At 52.1% G+C, this 17,843-nt stretch overlaps 2 protein-coding genes across 2 annotated transcripts; one reads left to right on the plus strand and one right to left on the minus strand.

Moving 5' to 3' along the window:
• Positions 1–623: 623 nt before the first annotated feature.
• TGME49_218770 (carrier superfamily protein) lies at positions 624–5,896 on the minus strand (the record flags this gene model as incomplete). The annotated part of the gene is made up of 7 exons (XM_002370610.1): positions 624–903; positions 1,292–1,766; positions 2,411–2,704; positions 3,107–3,191; positions 3,325–3,385; positions 4,277–5,006; positions 5,656–5,896. 7 exons carry the CDS (start codon positions 5,894–5,896, stop codon positions 624–626), a joined length of 2,166 nt encoding a protein of 721 aa, XP_002370651.1.
• Positions 5,897–6,612: 716 nt separating this feature from the next.
• TGME49_218760 (SNAP protein (soluble N-ethylmaleimide-sensitive factor Attachment Protein), putative) lies at positions 6,613–12,856 on the plus strand. The gene is made up of 4 exons (XM_002370609.2): positions 6,613–7,570; positions 8,292–8,382; positions 8,778–9,170; positions 10,135–12,856. The coding sequence occupies exons 1-4, from the start codon at positions 7,394–7,396 to the stop codon at positions 10,461–10,463; spliced, it is 990 nt and encodes a 329-aa protein (XP_002370650.1). The 5' UTR covers positions 6,613–7,393; the 3' UTR covers positions 10,464–12,856.
• The last annotated feature ends 4,987 nt before the right edge of the window (positions 12,857–17,843 follow it).

Here is a 17,843-nt window from a genome sequence, read left to right on the forward strand (position 1 = left end):
GGCAGGAAAGAGTGGAGTTGCAAAATCGTGAAGAGAAAACGAAAGAAAATCCAGAGACGAAAAGATGAACCTCGACCATCTTGCAGTCCTTCTTTGGAGTTGCGTTTGACAGTGTTTGCTTTCTCTCTCGTCCTCCGTCGCGTGCTGTCTGTCCTACTCCTCGCAACTTCCTTTTTCTAACTTGCTTCTCTCATTCTTGCATCTGTTTCAATCCTCTGCCTACTCTGTCTTAGAGCTGTCACTCTGTCGCTGTTCAGACTTCAATTTCTCTCCCTACTGTGCTCTGTTGCCTTCGCGTTGCTTCCAAGTTAGTGCGCAGAAAGACACCCGGCAAACAGAGAAGAAACGAAGCAGGCCGTGCCTTGCATTCCCTCCTTCTGCTCTCGTCTCGTTCTCCGTCGCTCCCTCGTCTTGGTTTCTCGATTCGTTTCGTCTCCGCGATGTCTCTTGCTCCTTCGTTCTCTCGCCCTCATTCCTCTTCTTTCTCTCTCTCCTTGCCCCGGACTCAACCGGTTCACCTCTCCTCTGTCTGTCTCCTCTCCTTCTCCTCCCTGATTTCTCCCCTTCGTTGCTCCCGCTGTGATCTGATTGCTTGCGTCGTCCTTCGCTCTCGTCAGTTTCTCTTAGTGGTAGGCGAGGGAGGGAAGATTCCCCATGAGGAAAGAGTAAACCGAGACGGAGATGGCGCATTCAGGTCCTGCGCGCGCGAGCACCACACCGACTCCGCGCCACAAACCTGCTGAAGGCTTCGGAAAGAAACGAGAAAGATGGGGGAATCCTAAAAGCCGACAGACGCGCGAGGCGCGCTTCGGCGGGTGTACAGACGCCCCACACGAGGGAGAGGCGGAAGAGGTCGACGGAGGAGAAAGCGCCCTGCAGATGGCAGCATACTGCTGTCTACGCCTGCGTTGCAGAAACAGACATTTGCGCGGCGCACACAAGAGATGCATTCTCTTCTTTCTTTCACCGCTCTTTTTCGTGTCTCTTCGTTACCGCCATTAGTCTGTCGTTTTTTTCCTCCTCTTCTCGTAAACGTTCACTCTTCTTGCCTGCGAATGCTCGTCTGCCTCTTCGTAAAACGGCTCCGTTCGGGCTTCGCTTTTCTCCTCTTTCGCGCCTAACTCCCTTCGCCAATTTCGTTTCCCCTTTCCGAGTCTCCATTTTCGTCAGGCTTGCTTCTTTCTTTTGTCTTGCCTTCTCGATGCCTGACCAGATCGGCTCCGAGGCAGCAGGCGTCGCTTTGCCTCCTCGTTGTCTCTCTCTTCCTTTGCTGTTTCCCTTTGTTCCTCACCTGATCGTGTCGAGAGGATAAGTCGCAAGCTGCGCGCAGAGCCCCGCGGCGAACGCTGCCGTCGCCGCTTCTCTCCATCTCGGCGCCTTGGGCGTCTCCTCTTTCTCTCCTTCCGCCTCGCAAGGTTTTCCAAACGCTTCTCTTCTCCCTTTCATCTCTCCAGTCACCGTCTCTCTTGTTTCTTCTCTGCCTGCCCTTCCCCATTCTTCTCTCTCTCTTCTCCCTGCGTCCTCTCCCCTCTCTGCTCTCTCTCTGCTTTCCTCTTTCTCCGTTGTCACTTCGCGGTCTCCTTGTCGCGGTCCACTGCCTTCTCCGTCGCTCGGCGCGTCCACCTTCGCTTGCGCGGTCTCGCCCGCGTTGCAGTGTACAGACAGCAGCAGTGCGTAGAACTTGGTGTGGAGAAGTCCGCTGATCAACGTGAACGGGAGGACGGTGGCCGCACATAAGCCGAATCCGCTGTAAAGGAGGCGGAAGCCTGAAAGCGAGCGGCGAAACAGAGCGAGAAGAACAGAACGCTTCAGGGAAGAAAAGCAGTGGAAAAGGCACAAGAGAAGAAAAAAACGAGGAGAGCTGAAGACTCGAGGAAACGACGAGGCAGCACAGACTGCCAGTGGCAGGAAATGCAAACGAAAAGCGCGCACAGGGAACCGGCTGAAAGACCGAGAACAACCCAGGAACGAGGAGACTGCATGCGCTGTGAGAGGTGTTTCTTGACTGCTTTTCTCTCTGTTTCATGCGCTTCTTCCCTCTATCCTCCAACAAGCCTGTCAAAAAGAGACAGCCGAGACGGTGAAAAACTTATTCTCGAAGAGAGACACGGAGCGAAAGAACGACGAAATTCAGAGTCAGTCTTTCGCCTTGCGACGCTGTAGTCGAGTTCAGTCGTCCTCCATTTCTAGTCCTCTCTTCTCTTCTATCTCATCTCCCCTCTTCTCTCCCTCCATCTCGCCTGTTCTTTCTTTTGTTTCTAGGTGGACTCCTCGTCCTCCTTATCCTTTCCTCTCGTCTTTTTCTCTTGTCTTCTCCTTTCGTTTACCCTTCTCTTTCTCCTCTCTTCTTCCCTCTCCTTCTCTGGCCTTCTTCCAGCTTGTCAGATGTCTCTGCACTTCGTCGTCTTACCGCCTAGTCTGTACAGTTGCCATGTGAGGCGCAGAGGGCGAATGCGGCGTCGGCTTCTCGCGTTTTTCCTTTCTGTTGCGTTGCCACAGAGAAATGTGCGTCTTTCTTGTGCTGCCTGGCGCGGCATCGCCGCATGCTGACCGTTCGCAGGCGTCTCCGAAGAGAACGGCCTGAAGACCCCGCAGCTCCCGCCTTTCTCTCTTCCGGCGGAGGCCTGTCCGGAGGCGAAGGCATTCAGCGATGGCCACTGCTGAAGCGACGAGGCGACTTGGCTAGAGCGCCGAGAAGACGCAGCTGACAAGAACCACAAGGACACCGCGGGAGAAATCACAGGAAAAGATCGGAAGGGGGGATCAAACAATCTGTTGACTTCGTATACGCGTGGAATGCATTCTGCAGCGACGCGCAAGACAGCAGACAGAATCAAAGAGAAGACGCAGGAGAAGCGAATCCGAAAGCAGGTGTTCGAAGCGAAGCATCAGGGGGAAAACTCCCGAAAGGAAAGGGAAAGAAATCAAAAAGAGTGAACAGACAGAATTCAAGAAAGATACGTCGACAAAGAGAAACGAGGAGAACCATAAAACAGTGAATACATGAAACATGGGGCAGGCTACAGAGCAAAGAAAACGTAAAACGAAGCGAGTAAAGACAGGCCGCATGACTGTCTCCCCAAAGACAAACCGAGATTTTGCCTACCTAAAACACACATGGCTGTGTGGGCGACGTCGAGAGGGTAGCAGACGGCGAGCGCGGCGAAGGCGCAGACAGACATACACCCGACCTGAGTGTACATACACCCAAGAAAGGAGCACAAGCGGAAAACGTTCTGAGGCCAGATACATAGGAAAACACAACAGAGGTCAAAAGACAGCAAGAGCTGATGCTGCAGAACACAGGGACTCATCTTTTCTTACATGGCGTAACCAGCTCTGAGCGCCTGTGTAGTTGTCGTCGCCTGCACTGAAAAAGACGAGCCTGTGTACAGACACCGCAAATCGCGCAGAAAAAGGCACATCAAATGAGACCCGTCACGGGAGACTTGCGTCGAAATAAACTTCTGCAGATCTCCTGATAGCCACACACCATGTAAATGACCCTGTGGCAGAGATGACTGCTCCCAGTGCGACGCCATGGAATCGATTGCGTGTATACATCTAAGCAGACCTTTCTACAGAAGAACATCCACCTCCAGCGAGGAGCCGTTCCTTTTCCTTACGTACTCAGGGCAGGCCTCTTCATTCGCATCACTAAGAACGCAAAAAACGCAGTTCTGTGTCTCTACAGATTGCCACAAGCTTCTTCGCCACTGAGAACAAGCCGCATAAGGCGACCGAATTCACTCTCACATGAATAGGCATTTCCCTACAGAGTACGTCGCGATGAAAAAGCGATTCACTCCACACCCAGGGCCTTCTCCAAAAAAGCACAGGCAAAGAACCGGATTCCCCCTGCAGCGACGAAACTGGAGAAGCGTCGAGAAGCTTCTTTTTAAACGAAGCGATCTGTGAAATATCGGGAAGGTAAACATACAGGGCATCACAGCACTTGACAGACGAAGCAGTCTATGCGCGGGTCTCTGTTCATAGCCTCCTCAACACTGAAAAGATTACATTCCTACAGGACAATATAGAGAGAGATCTACCTGCACAACGAACTCTAAATATAGATAAAGACATACATGCAAAAAAACAGGCAGACAGAAAGACAAGCAGAAATACAAATGAATAGATATATAGACGGCGAGACAGGTAGCTCTGGAGAGAGAGAAGGCACAGTCAATCCGCGTGTCTACAGCTCTGTGTGAATTCTTTTACAACGACGAAAGTTGGAGAAAAACTGGTCGGCACCTATAGTGAAAAAACGCACCTAGCTCTTTGATAGAGGGCGAGCCGAATGGAGGAAGCCGCGATGGAGGCGTAGACGGCTGCGCTGGATCCCCACCAAAAAGAAGAGACGAACAGAAAGCGAGAAACCGTAACGCCTGCAGAGGACGGGCCTGTCGTTACACCCGAAGTTCCCGAGCCAGTGGATCTCGAGGCGGTTGACAGAGAAGAGGAAGTGCGTGGAGAGGAGGAAGCGACACAGAAAGAAGACGATGAAGGTGAAGAAGAGGCAGACAGGCTCGAACCCAAATTGACTCCTGGCGAAGACTTGAGAGCCGCAGAGCCTGCGCTCGACGAAGAGGAAGGAGCAGAAGGAGGAGACGAGGATGAAGAAAAAGAAGAAGAGACGCAACGAGAGGACGGAGAAGACGAACACTTACGCTCAGACTGAACGGAAGCAGGGATGGCTACGCCGCCCACTGAAGAAGGCGCCGGCGGGGCGCTTTGAGAGGAACTGGCGAAGCTACGAGAAGGCACAGGAGACGAAGACATAGGAGACGAAGGAGAAGAACAGGCAGACGGAGGAGAGGATGAAGGAGAAGAAGATGAAGGAGAAGAAGATGAAGGAGAAGAAGATGAAGAAGAAACAGAAGAAGACGGAGGAAGAGGCGTGATTTGTCGAAGAATTTTTACTTGGTCGAAGGGGGCAAGAAGCAACCGACTGATCCCAGCAGTTCCGCCGTGAGTCACTGCCGCAAGAGAGAGCAGGACGCCTGGAGAACAGATTCGTCGAAGGGGAGAAACAAACTTGAAAATCAAGAGAACAATGCATGCGCAGACCTACTGTTTCTCGTGTGACAAAGACGTCGATGACTCCACGAGCATTGTGTAAATGAAAGTACACATGCCTCTCCATCCTAGACAGAGAGACAGACATAGAGAAACGAATACAGAAACGTCAATGTAAAAGCATCGTGTGACACAGCAATCTCTACGCGTCTGCATGCGCGAGCCACAACCTCATTCACACCTCCAGCCAAACACTACACGATTCGCACATGAATCTCATGATGGCTACACACACATATATACATCTATATACATATATATGTATATATATATATATATATTTATACATATGTATACATATATATATGTATATATACTTCTTTGTCTGAAACTTTATGGACTTAGGTCCGTATAGATGATAGGAAAATGAATGCATGAGCGTCTGTATGCAAGGGGATTCACATCTGTCTCTGCATCTGTCTCTCTGTTTAGACACAGACGCGTCGGGGACAGCCCCCGTTCGTCAAGGCGCGAGCATGCACCGCTCGACGAAGCTGCGTATGTGTGTTTGCATTTGAATTTGAGTCTCTCTATGTCTCTGAATCTCTGCGACAGGAGTGTCTGTGAGCTGACCTTCCGAGATTTTTTTCTTCTTGTTGTCTCTTTTGTCTGTGTGTCTCGCCTTGAAGGCGGTCACGAGTTGTTCGTAGCGAGACGGAGAGGCGCAGAGAGAGGGAGAAGAAGACGAGGGAACTCGCTTCTCCAAGCAGACGGCTGACAGGACAGCAAAGTTCCTCGAGTCCCTCCGTGCATGCGACCTCCGGCCGCCGGCTGAGAATGCCAGCAAGCGACTCTCTGCTCTTCCGTCCTGCATCTCTCCACGAAGAACACGGTCGGGGAGACGACCTACAACTGAGGCATCTCTGTTGTCGCCTGCTGCTCGGTTTTCTCGTTCTTCGGTTTGCTTCGTGATGAATCGCGAGGACAGGCCTCCTAAAAGGTCGGCTCTTTTCCCTCTTTCGCGTCACGCAGAGTTCCAGCGCGTCGCGGGAGGACCCAGCCGGCCTCCCTGTGCTGTACGGCGTCCACCTGGTCGCGGCGCGAGGGAAGGCGGCAGGTCCGGGAGAGAGACAGCGAGAAGAGAGAGAAAGAGGCGGGGAGAAGGAGAGCGCAGGAGAGCGAAGGAGATCAAAGAGCATGAGAGGGAGAAACTCAGGCGTTTGTTTCTAGGCACGACGGACTAAACTTCTACGGAAAAAAAGGTTTCCTCGCAACGGTCTCGATGCTGCGGGCCGCTAGCGTCGAGAGGTGTGTATGTACAGCTGGACTCCCAACAGCGTATCTTGAGTCCGGAGAAGGTTTTTGCGGAACGTCCGAGGCGATAAAAACGCAGAGAAGACGCAGAGAAAAGGCCATGCGGTTCCGGAGGGAAAAGAAAGGAAATGCGATTCTCTGTTCTCGTCTACACTCGCGTTTTTGCGCGTTTTCTGAGCATGCAGCGACCGGTCGGCGTCCACGAAGAGTGCATGCGCCGCAAACGCCCAGCGACGGCTTTCCGGCTAGCGAGGATCTCTTTCTTTCTGTCTTTCTTCTGTCTCGCTCTTTACTCTCGACATGCCTCCTCTCTGGAGGAGAAGGGTACGTGAAGCAGTTCGTTGCCTCACTCTGGACTGCCCTCGCTCTTCACTCGAATGAGGACGAACCTCGTTTCGGGAACTTTCCACGGTCACCTCTGCACTATCGCCGCCGTTCCGTCCTCCTTCTTGTTCCTCGAAGTCTCGCGAGTTCCTCCACCTCTCTTTCTCGGTCTCGGCATGTTCCCTGCGCATCCACTTTTCAGTGGGTTCTCTCCGTTCCTCTAACGCGTGTAAAACGCTTGCCGAGTCGTCTGCCTTTGCGCTGGGAAGCTTGTTCGGCTCTCCGGTTCGGGGGAGAGAGGGGGCTTGCCATGCTTTGTCACAGTATTTCTGCGGGAGAGTTTTCCTCCTTGTTTGGAAGTGGGCGTTGAAGAGTCTGTGCAGAGAGAAAAGAGTTTTGAACGTTTTCCGCCTTCTTCGTTCTCATCCTTCGTAGGTTTCTGTACCGAGCTTCGCCTCCGTCTTCTTCCTCTCCCTCTCGCGGTGCGTTGCTCTTCTTCCTCGTTCTTCTTCCTCGTTCTTCTTCCTCATTCTTCTTCCTCATTCTTCTTCCTCATTCTTCTTCCTCGTTCTTCTTCCTCGTTCTTCTTCCTCGTTCTTCCTTCCTCGTTCTTCCTTCCTCGTTCTTCTTCCTCGTTCTTCCTTCCTCTTCGGACTTCTGCCTCTCTTCTGCTCCACAACTCTTGCGCGTCGGTTCTCCTCTCTGTGTGTGTCTCTCTCGACTGTGTGCCAAGATGCTCCGCGGAGACAGCGGGGCTGGCGCGGACGCCTCGGCGGCGCAGCTCTCAGACATCCCCGAGTTGCTCAAAAAGGCAGACGCTTTGATGAAGCCTGCAGGCTTCTTCAGCTCTCTCCTCGGCAGAGGAAGTGACCCGGACGCTGCCCTCTCGATCTACATGCAGTGCGCTCAAGTGAGGAGGAAAGCAGAGGCAGAAAAAAACATCGGCAGGACAGAGGAACGCGCCAATGGAGACAAAATAGAAGCAGAAAAAACGCGAAACTGCAGGCAATCAGCCAGGAAGATAAGGAAATCGGAGGCAGAGATCGAGAGAGGCTGGACAATTTTCGCAGCGATGCGGCGAGTTACGCGTTTCTTTCTCTTCGTTTTGGAAGACAGGGCATCCAAGAAATCGCTGCTAGGCCAGCGTACAGTTGAAGTCTGCTTGTCGCGATCCCTCATCGCTTTTTTGGGGGAAAGCCCCCGAGTTCATAGATCAAACAAGCATGGCAGCAAGGGGAAGTGTGCAGTGAAAAGGAGACACGAAAAAGGAGACCAAAGAGAGAAGAGATGGAGACGAGATGGAGATATACTTCGATGCCTAGGAAACGAAATTGGTGTGTTCTTCTCTAGGTTTCTGTTGGAAAAAAAGGCAGGGTCTGAGGAGTTTTTTGCGCTTTTTCCTCCCTCGTTCCTCAGCTTCGTGCATCGTCCTTGTTCTGTGTCTCCACTTCGGGTCGTCTGTCGCTTTCTCTGGGTTTCCTTCTTCTCTTCCTCTTTTTTGTGTCTCCATTTCCTCCTGGCTTTCTCGTTCTTTCGCTTTCCCTTCCTCTTGTGTTCCTGCGCCGTCCTGGAGGCGAGAGAAGCAGACTGGGGCCGTTTCTTTTTTCCTTGGTTTGTCGACGTCGCTGCAGCGATACAAGCTTGCTCGACAGTGGAACGACGCAGCAGACTGCTACGTCCGAGCGTCGCTGGCGGCCGAGCGCGGAGAAGACACGAGCACTCGTGAGGAAGAGAAACGAAAAAGGGTAAAGAGCGTCGGCGAAGGAAGAGGAAAAAGGAGGTTGGAACAAGGAAAGAAGAAGGGAGGCACAAGAAAGAAGAGACTGAATGAGGGCAGAAAGCGAGGCACAGTCGAATCGTGAACGCGTGACGGGAGGGAGAAACTCGAGGAGAGATGTCAGTCCGAAGAACTGTGTGAATGACCATTCGGTGCCTGTCACCCCACCGAAACGAAGGGGAAGACAGGAGAGAGGAGCTGCTTCGAGGCAAGGCACTGTTTCTGTAAAGAGCGTTTGTGTCTCTGTTCTACGCTCAAGCTCGATGCACCGCTGTATGTTTTCCTCGAAAGTTCATGGCACTGTTTTGCGTTCTCAAAACTGCACTCTCTTCTTTCCCAGAGGCACAAATGCTTGCAGAGGCAGGAAACGTCTTGAAGCGCGTGAGTACGAGCGACGCAGAAGAGCAGCTGGTCGCGGCGGCTGCAGTGTACATACAGCAGGGGCGTTGGAGCCAGGCGGGGAAGCTGTACCGCAGCGTGGCGGAAATGTACGAAGAAGGGGAGGCGCTTTCAGGACTGGGGAACGACGGCAAGTGTGTGAGCAAAGTGATGACTTTCTACAAAAAGGCTGCAGACACCTACGAGCTGGATGAGTACGGAAAGAGCGCGTTCTCTCAGTGTCGCTGCAAATTCGCTGAATATGCGGCGAAGAGCGAAGACACGATTCACGACGCCATCCAAATCTTCGAGCAAGAGGGAGACAAAGCTACTCGAAACAACCTTCTCCAGTTCAGTGAGATGCGAGGAAAACCCTTCAGGGAACGCTGGTGTCTGCTTAGTGCACACACTGGTCGTTGATCCGTGACGGCATACACATGAATCTCTCACGTTCTCCAAGCATCTGTACATATATATATATATATATATGTATATGCATGCATATACGTTGTCGGCATGTATGTATTTGTAACAAGCATTTGCGTTCAAGGGCACAATATGATCGTTTCATGCGCGCATATCTCACTTTCTCCAGATAAGCATTTGGCCATTCACTCGCATTCATAAACATAGATATCTACAGGTATTGCGCATCTGCTTTGGATGGAGCAAGCACTTGCATTCGAGGAAGCATTCTGTCTGTGAGTCTCTTCTCCTTCCCGCGTCTGCGCATCTGCATGTAGTGAAAGAGGCCAGAGTCAGCAACTACGCAGATACATACAGACAAGCATACATATATACTTGCATGGATGCATGCATGCCTATGCGTACTGATATATATATATATATATATATATGTTTTGCATAGTTTTCTGAATGTGAGACCGTGTGTGGTTTGCGGGGACGCGTTTTTTCTGAGCCGTAAATCGGGTGTGTTCGCCTTTCTCTCGAATATTCTCACGCTGGTTTTCGCGGACGAAGGCAGTTGAGGTCGAAACGAGCACTCCGACTGGTAGCAGAAAGAGTCGGCAGAAGACCCGCAGTTTCCTGAGTGTTTTAACGGTTTCTTTGCTGTCGGCAGAGACGTCCTCTCTGCTTCGCTTGCTGCTTCATCCGAACCGTTTCTTGACATCTTTCTCGTGTGTTCCGACTGGCTTGAAGTCGCGCGAGCCATTTCGTTCTCACGCGTGTGAGACCGCGAGGTTGTCTGTGAACTTGTATGCACAAGAGTGCAGAAGACGTACCTGTCTCGACAGGTGGAGCCTGGCAGACGAAGCACAGCCACCCTCTGGGCGTTGTGTGTTTCCCTGAACCCTCAGGTGCGAAAGATTTCTACTTGAAGGCCCTCGTGTTGCTGCTTTCTTCCGGCGACGCTGTTTCGGCGCAGATTGCCTTAGAACGCTACGTGGCAAGAGATCCGCGGTTCGAGGGGAGTCGCGAAGGACGCTTGGCAACTGCATTGGTGGCGGCGATGCAGGAAGGGGATGCAGAAGCCTTCACTGCAGCGCTGGACGATTTCGACAGAATCAGCAAACTTGATCCCTGGAAAATTCACTTTCTCCTGAAAGCAAAAAGGCGCCTGATGCACGGAGACGAAGGAGGCGACCACGTGGGCATTGGGGACGACGGAGAAGTCGACCTCTCTTAGGGCCGCAGACCATCTGAGAAGTCCGTGCTCTCGCTGTTTCTACGAGTGTCAACAGGATAACAGGGAACCATCTGTGCAATGTTGAGGCGAGGACATAACCAGTGTGGAACGATCCAATTTCGTAGAGTGTGGACATCCAGGACTTCCAGTCCTGAGAAACAACGGAAGGACGATCTAGATGAGGAGTCTGTCTGCTTGTCTGGGTCATAAGCATGGGGGGAAGGAGCGAAGATCAAGGCTTTGCGTGGGTGTGTGTGTGTTTGCGTTTGTGTGGTAATCGGAATAGAGGCTTTCAGCTTTGAGAGAGGAAACAAGGTCGTTTCGGGATACAGTTGAAGAGAAGAAGGAAAGACACGGTCCGGGCGCTCGACACCCCTGTACTTCATGCGCGTGACATGATGGTCACGAAAAAAAGAATAGTGGAACTTGCATAGGGAGACCAAACACCTACCAAATCGAAACCAGAAGCCCAACTCGTGGTATATACCGTTCAGACAAAAGAGTGTCGATAAACCTAGGAATCTCATTTATAGTGTGTCGCTTCGTTGCGGCTTCAGCGAGGTGCGTCCGATTGAAATCAAGCAGAGCCAAAGTGGAGGAGAACGGAGGAAACAGCGTTTAGACACTGAGAACGAGGTTTGGAAGTTGAGGGTGGGGTGGCGCACGTTGTCTTGTTTTTTTCGCGCAGTTCTTGGTTTTCGATGGACAGATGGTCCAAGTGCTGAGAGTCGGATCGGACAAAGCGCACTCCCTGGCAGCACCCGGGGAAAGCAGACACACGGGAGGCGCTAGAAAGGGATCTGCTTTGAGTTCCTTGATTTTTGCGAGAAAACAAGAAACGAAAGAGAAAAGTAGAGTCTTGAGACATCGGGAAGAGCGCTCCCGATTTCCGGACCTCTTTCGCCGTGTCACTCTGTTTTTGGAGGCATCCGTTTCGGCGAAGAGAAACGCAGTAGACGAGGCGAACGGGTTTAAAAACTACCAAAGAAAAGAAAAGGAGTCAGTGTGTTTTGCAGGCGGAAAAGGAAATGCAAGTGTCGTAGACACTCCCTTCAGTTTTCTTGAAAAACAGCAAGAGGAAAAACACCAATCGAGAGCTTCAGTACACGGTCGGCCTAAAAACTGCAGCAGGCGTTATCGCTTTTTCTGTCTGTTCGTGTTTCGCTCGTTGCTGACTGCTTCCCCTTCGCTCTTGCATTATGTTTTTCTCGACGTCTTTCCCGGATGTTTGCAGCGCGAGTCCGTCTGGTTTTCTCTTTTCAACTCCGCTGCTTGCCCTGTCTTGAGGCGCGGCCTCGTCTCGCATCGAAAAACGGCGCCCGGGAAAGCAAATCCATTCAACAGATACCAGGTTTCTGAGCGTCAGAAGGAATTTTTGTGGATCGGTTTCGCTCGTCTATCTTCGCAAGGCATAAACGGCTGAGAGACTGGGCCGGGCCGGAAAATCGGACACTATGAACAAATCGACTTTTACACGAGTGTTTTCAACTGAGGAATTTCTCAGATGCGGTGTAGCGTCCCTGTCACTACAAACATCCTTCATGTGGTATCAGTTCAACCGGTGGTTGGCTTCAAGCCCTCAGGAAATGGAAGCTTGGCAACACACCATCATGGCGGCCAGTCGTCTCTTGTCACAAACTACCGCACACAGAAGGGTTTCAAGAGCTCTTGCTAGTGATGAACAGAAGAAGAATGACATTCCGGGTGCGCGGCTGGCAATTTATTCACCCTCCGTGACATGGGGCCGAACGAGATTTCCTTCCCTTCAGATGTTTGAGGCGGGAGAAAAAACCGGGTTTCCGTGTTCGACTCTCGAGCTGCGTCGCCACAGCTGCACGCTTTCAGCTTGGGATCGATTTCACCTGGCAAAACACAGGTAATTGTGGACGGACAAAGAGTAATTCGAGTTGTTTAGCTATGTGACTTAACTCGGAGTTTTTGTTGCCGGCGCGGGGCTAGGTGATGTTTGTTCTGAATAAGAATGGCTAGAACGAGGTGTTCCTCGTTCAAAGAAACGCAGCTGGATCAGGGAACCCCTGTCTGCAAAAGGCAATACGATGTCTTAAAATTACACAAGAACTTCGTCTGTTCAAATCGAGGAAGAACACAAACATGCGCCTCCTGTTGGTTTGTGCTGTGTTATCACATGTGTTCGGTACAAATGTCAAAGCAGCCGAGTGCGGTTGGTATATGCAGTCGTGACTAGCATGGTAAGCGCCTTCTGCCGGTTCCAAAACATTTTTCTTCCTGAAGCCGGTAAACACACACTCTCTTACTTCAATGCGTGCCAACACACAGCGGACCGAGTACGAAAAATCCAGGATGCAAAAAAACGTACCACATCATGGTGGAGAGAAATATTTGGCCAATATCCCTACGGGGAAGTCTCTCTTTTCGGGACACTGTTTCGTAGTTCACGGCTTTAGTTGCCGTAGACGTTTCGGTGGGCGATAGAGGCATGCACCGAAAAAAACCCTTGTTTCACACGCACAGGAAAAACGGAAGCGTTAGAGGCTGGAAGTAAGGGCCACTTGCTAGCGAGCGCCTCAAGCGCAAGAACCGTAGTCGTAAACCTTTTTCAGGTTCAAAATTTCAGGTCAGTCGTCAGCTGTGACAGACAAACCGATGGATGGTTGTTGAGAAACTTCGCTTGTCCGGCACACTGTTCCTTCATGCCCCACCCCCTGCAAGGATTGTCCACGTTTTTCTACCGAGTCGTTGCTCGTCTTTTTCTAGCCTCTCAACGAAGGGTGAGCTAGAAGCCGAAAAGAAAGGGATAGTCTCTCTTTTAAGAGGCCTCATCTGGAATATGTTGCATGGCACTGAATGGAGACCGTGCTAAAGTGTAAATCACGGAACGCGTACCACGGTAATAACGATCCGGATGGAAAAAGTGATCCGTCTTTGAATCACGAGATATCTACACGATGGACTAAAGTAACTCTAGGCACAGTTTTCCCGGGTCCTCTCCTTGGTCATCTCGTTGTGATGTTTCTGCTTCCTTCATCACTGAAATCCACTCCTGAAAGCTGACGACAGCCTACCTCGTTGCGGTGGCAGCGCCATCTGCCGCAAGCGGCATTCAACAGGCATTATCAGCAGAAGCGTTTCTTTTCCCGATTGTCATTCCCTTAACTCCCTCAGCGATGATACGTATGCGAAACACATTTCCTGCATGAAACCACCGACCCTGCGAGGCTGACGTCTGTCTGCCTCCGAGTACACGTATGACCAATAATATTGTTTCCTGATCCTATCTAAGCCTGCCCTCAGTCCCCATGCGAATAACATATCCGCCAGCAGACCCCGTGCGTTGATGATTGGACGCTGCGGGAGGTGGTCGAAGTTTGCAGGCCATAAGTACTTTAAGACACTTCTCTATTTCAGCAAGACAAACCTTACAAGGATTGTGTCCCTATCGAAGCACCAAACTGCACGCGGCAGTCACCCGCTCTCCTCTGCAGGCATCGTCGCCTGCGTTTTCGACGTATGCTCCTCAGGATTGTGCATTTTAACTGGCTTCCGACTCTCGTCATAGATCATCCGCACGGGCAGGTTGACCAGATGCGCCGCCACGCGTGATGTTTTGGTCGCGTCCTCTCCATGGACTCGGTAAAAGGGGATTTGTGTTGGGAGTAGGCTCAGGAATTCTCTGATAGTGGACGCCGTCTAAATTGTCACCATGGGAAAACGTAGAGTTCTTATTGTTGGTTCTGTCTGTCGTTCCCGATGACCATCCCAGAGGGGAGCTACTGTATGCGTCAATGGACGCTGCGAGCGCTGATGTTTGGTACAGGTGACTATTTTCTAGTGGAGAATGCACTGGCAACAGACCAGGGGACGGAAGCAGCCCTGCTGCAGCTGCCGCAGACACCGCCGCGTCGATGGTGTTTCCACACCACCCATACAGAGAAGCCGCGTCTGTAGACCACGGCAGATTCGGATAGCATCGTAGATGCTCGGCCGATCCACCGCTTCCAGGCCACTCGTATAGGGCAGCGCCTGCTGAAAAATCAGGCCAGAATTCACCAAGACCGCCACGAGCGCCTCCTGGTAGAAGAAAAGACCCTGCTGATGAAGAGGGTGGAAAATGATTAGTAGGGCACTCGTCCAAACTGACAAGTGGAGGACCAGGGAGAAGCGGCGTAGCCCACTGAAGGTTTGTATCGTCACATATCGTGTGATGCTGTCCATTACCATCGTCGCCGTAGTCGAAGTTGCTCCAGGCTTGGCTTGCGGGGTTGGATGTCTGGAAAGGGCATGCTGTTTGTCCCAAGGAAGCAGATTCGTCAGTGCCGCAGCTGGCACAGGAGCACACCCAACTAAGAAACCTTTCCGAAGTGCTTGAAGCGGCAGGACAATGTTCGTGCACAGATTCTTCATCTGTGCGGAGCGACGGAGAAACTGTCCTGCCTTCAGGGATAGAGTGCTCCTGTCGAGTGTGGCGTGGTTGCTCCGCCATTGAGTAATAATGGAGGGGGAAAGATGAGGCAGAAGAGGCAAAGAATGCAGCCATCGACTCACCAGGATCCGCACCTTGTGTGGTAGCGTGAAGTTCGACAAATGCATCACCGTCAGCTACCCCAGGAGGGGGAGGAGGAGGCGGAGGCGGAGGTGGTGGAGGACAGGGGGGAGGCGGAGGAGGGAAAGCAAAAAGGTGAGGGAAAGAAGGTGCAGGAAAATGCAGCAGTCTTGGGTCACCTTGCTGGGAATTTAAAGTGGAGTTACGACGGCGTCTTCTTCTTCTGCGCCGCCTTTTTCGACTGCGCCTCTTCGGGCGCTGTGTTTCGGTACCCTCATTCAGCTCCGCACCTTTCGTCCCTGTCAACTCAGTGTTGTTGAGTTCATTCTGATTTCCGGTGTCTACCAGCCGCATGCTGCCGTTGGAGTTCTTCAGAGAGACAGTCTGTATGGGAGAGCTCGGAGAGGCTCTTGGTGAGGCAGGAGATCTTCCCAAAGACAAAGACGTAACGGTGGATCGCTTAGTACTAAAGGACGAGTATATGGCTGCCGTTTCTGTGGCCTTTTCAACTGATGCAAGCTTCATAGAACTCTGCAAGGAACACGTTGTACGCTCTGGGTTAGTGGTTCGACGTTCACTGTAGATCTCCTGTGCTACGCAGCGTTGGGGGTGTCTGTCCCTGCGTCCGCTCTCTTCCTCTCCATCGGTTTCGCTATCACCTTCTGTTTCAGACGTTCCTTCCGATTCGCCTGCCCTGAAGTTCTCGACTGGGCCACTGTTATGCATTTTACCCGTATCGTGTGTCTTCTGTGTCGAGCACTGTTTCGTTTCCCCTGCCGGATCGGCGACAACTTCGGACCGAACGTCATATAGCATGCCTTCGTCTTCTGTCACGCACTCACGCGCCGTCTGCGCATATAAGGGAAGACTGTCAGTGCCTCCGCTATGACAGCAGCTCGTACTTGAAATTTGCTGACGTTGGTTATTCTCACAACCAGGAGTTATTCCGCTGACGGGCATGTGACCAGTCACTCGCTGCTCCCACTTTGTTCGGGCCTCTTTGATGCTGTCGGACGTCAGGATCTCACGGTACACGTAAGTGTCTTGGGTTGCACTTTCGCTTTTCCTCTTGTATGCTGGCAACCCTGGATCCATCTTTTGCGCAATTTTTTTGTGAGGCTTCAGCATTGTCTGCTGTCCCACGGTGCGCCACCAGCGCTGCAGTATGGAGGCCGCCAATAGTCGGCGCCTCGCTGCAGTTCTCAGTCTTGATAAGGCAAAGATTACCAAGCAGCAGCGCCTCAATTTGAACCACGCTAGGACTTTTTGCGTGGCCACCCAAATTACGTCCGCAGGGAAGCCATCTAAAACAGGATCGTCCAATGGTGGGCCAGTCATGGTTTTCTGCGTTTGACTCTCTGGTACCGTATGGCCTGTCCTAGAAATCTGACGTAATTTTTGTTGGATTAGAGTAAGCAAAGGCTTCGCTTCCCTTTTGAAAAAAACGGTGTGTTTGCCAACCACAAAAAGAGATCGGAAAACTCGAACTGAAGAATTCCTTGAGTCTGTGGCTTCGAGAGCATACCCTGCATCAGCTAGCGGGAGCGGTTGACTCTGACCTTGTTTCGCTATTGCTACTCGCCGAACTGTTTCCGCGCAGTACAGCATTGCCAGGATGGAAACTGACTTCGGCAGCGCAGATAGCAAGGAAACATTCGTTTGAGCACGACCCACATGGCTTGATTCTGGACACGATTTCCCGCCGTCAGCGCGACCCCTATCAGAACCGTCAGCAGGCCGAAGAAGCAAAGCACACGCCAATAAAAGTGCGCGAAGGGGGATATGGATAGGTGGAAGCATTGCTTCTAGTTCAACGTGCCTGTATAAGGCAGGCTGGAGGTAGCAAACGTGCTGCAAGAGAAGCGTCGACCAGTCAGTATCTATCTTCCTTGATTCACTCGGTGGCAGCTCTGGGAGGGGAAGACAGCAGATGAACGTCGGACGGCATATGTCCGAGGCCAAAAACGTTGTCAAGCTACAGACTGAGGCAATCGTGCTCGGAGCTGTAGGCCACTTACAGACAGCCATCTGAGACGCACACTTATCCACAGCTGCTGCCGTACTGCAGCAAGAACGGACGGCAATATGGGGGCCGTTCGACATTTCGCCGAAGGGCATCGTTGCAGAGCTCGCGGTGTGGCGGCAACTTGGTGCTTTCTCCACAGTTGTATTCTGTGAAGCCTGTGGTAGACGCCGTTTACACCCAACGAGTATCCCCGCTGCGTTCTCCTCGCCACCGTTGGGAGGCCTACACACCCTTGAACCTATCCCGAGGCCTGCCAGTGTCTTCCCCAGACTTTCTGGTATCACCCGTTCGGCGGAGATCAATCGCTGTAGAACTGGCGCCAGATGCGGACGCAGTCTTTCAAGCGTCCTAGCCGCGCGAAGTCTGTGCTTGGTGTTGAGGCAGAAGAATGCGTGCGCATTGTAACTAGCAACACGACCGCCAGCATGTTGAACCAAGAAAGCGAATCCTGGGTTGCCGCTCCGTGTCGAGGTGCCGGTAGTGCGTCCGTGAGGCGAAACGCTGCCCAACGCAACCGGAGATGCTTCGGTATGGGATGAAGTGGCACAACAAGACTCATCCACACCGCATGTAAGATTGGTTTCCCCTACGGGTTTTGCCGCATGTCTCTGAACCCTCTGCGGTGTTTTTCTGTGGGCTGTAGCTGCAGTCGGGGAAGTGAGCTGGTGACGCAACTGGGAAGCCCGCACCGCCGCTCGCTGTTTCGGTGGTTGAAATCCCACCACAGCAAGCGTCTTGGGACTGACAGCTTCTGACATGAATTGTTGCCTCTGAAGATGAAGCTGTTGGAGAGCTCTAACGCGTTCCACCAACAGGGTGTTCCTTTGGTCTT

Source organism: Toxoplasma gondii, chromosome XII (genome assembly GCF_000006565.2).
Source record: "Toxoplasma gondii ME49 chromosome XII, whole genome shotgun sequence".
In the NCBI taxonomy this organism is placed as follows: Eukaryota; Apicomplexa; class Conoidasida; order Eucoccidiorida; family Sarcocystidae; genus Toxoplasma; species Toxoplasma gondii.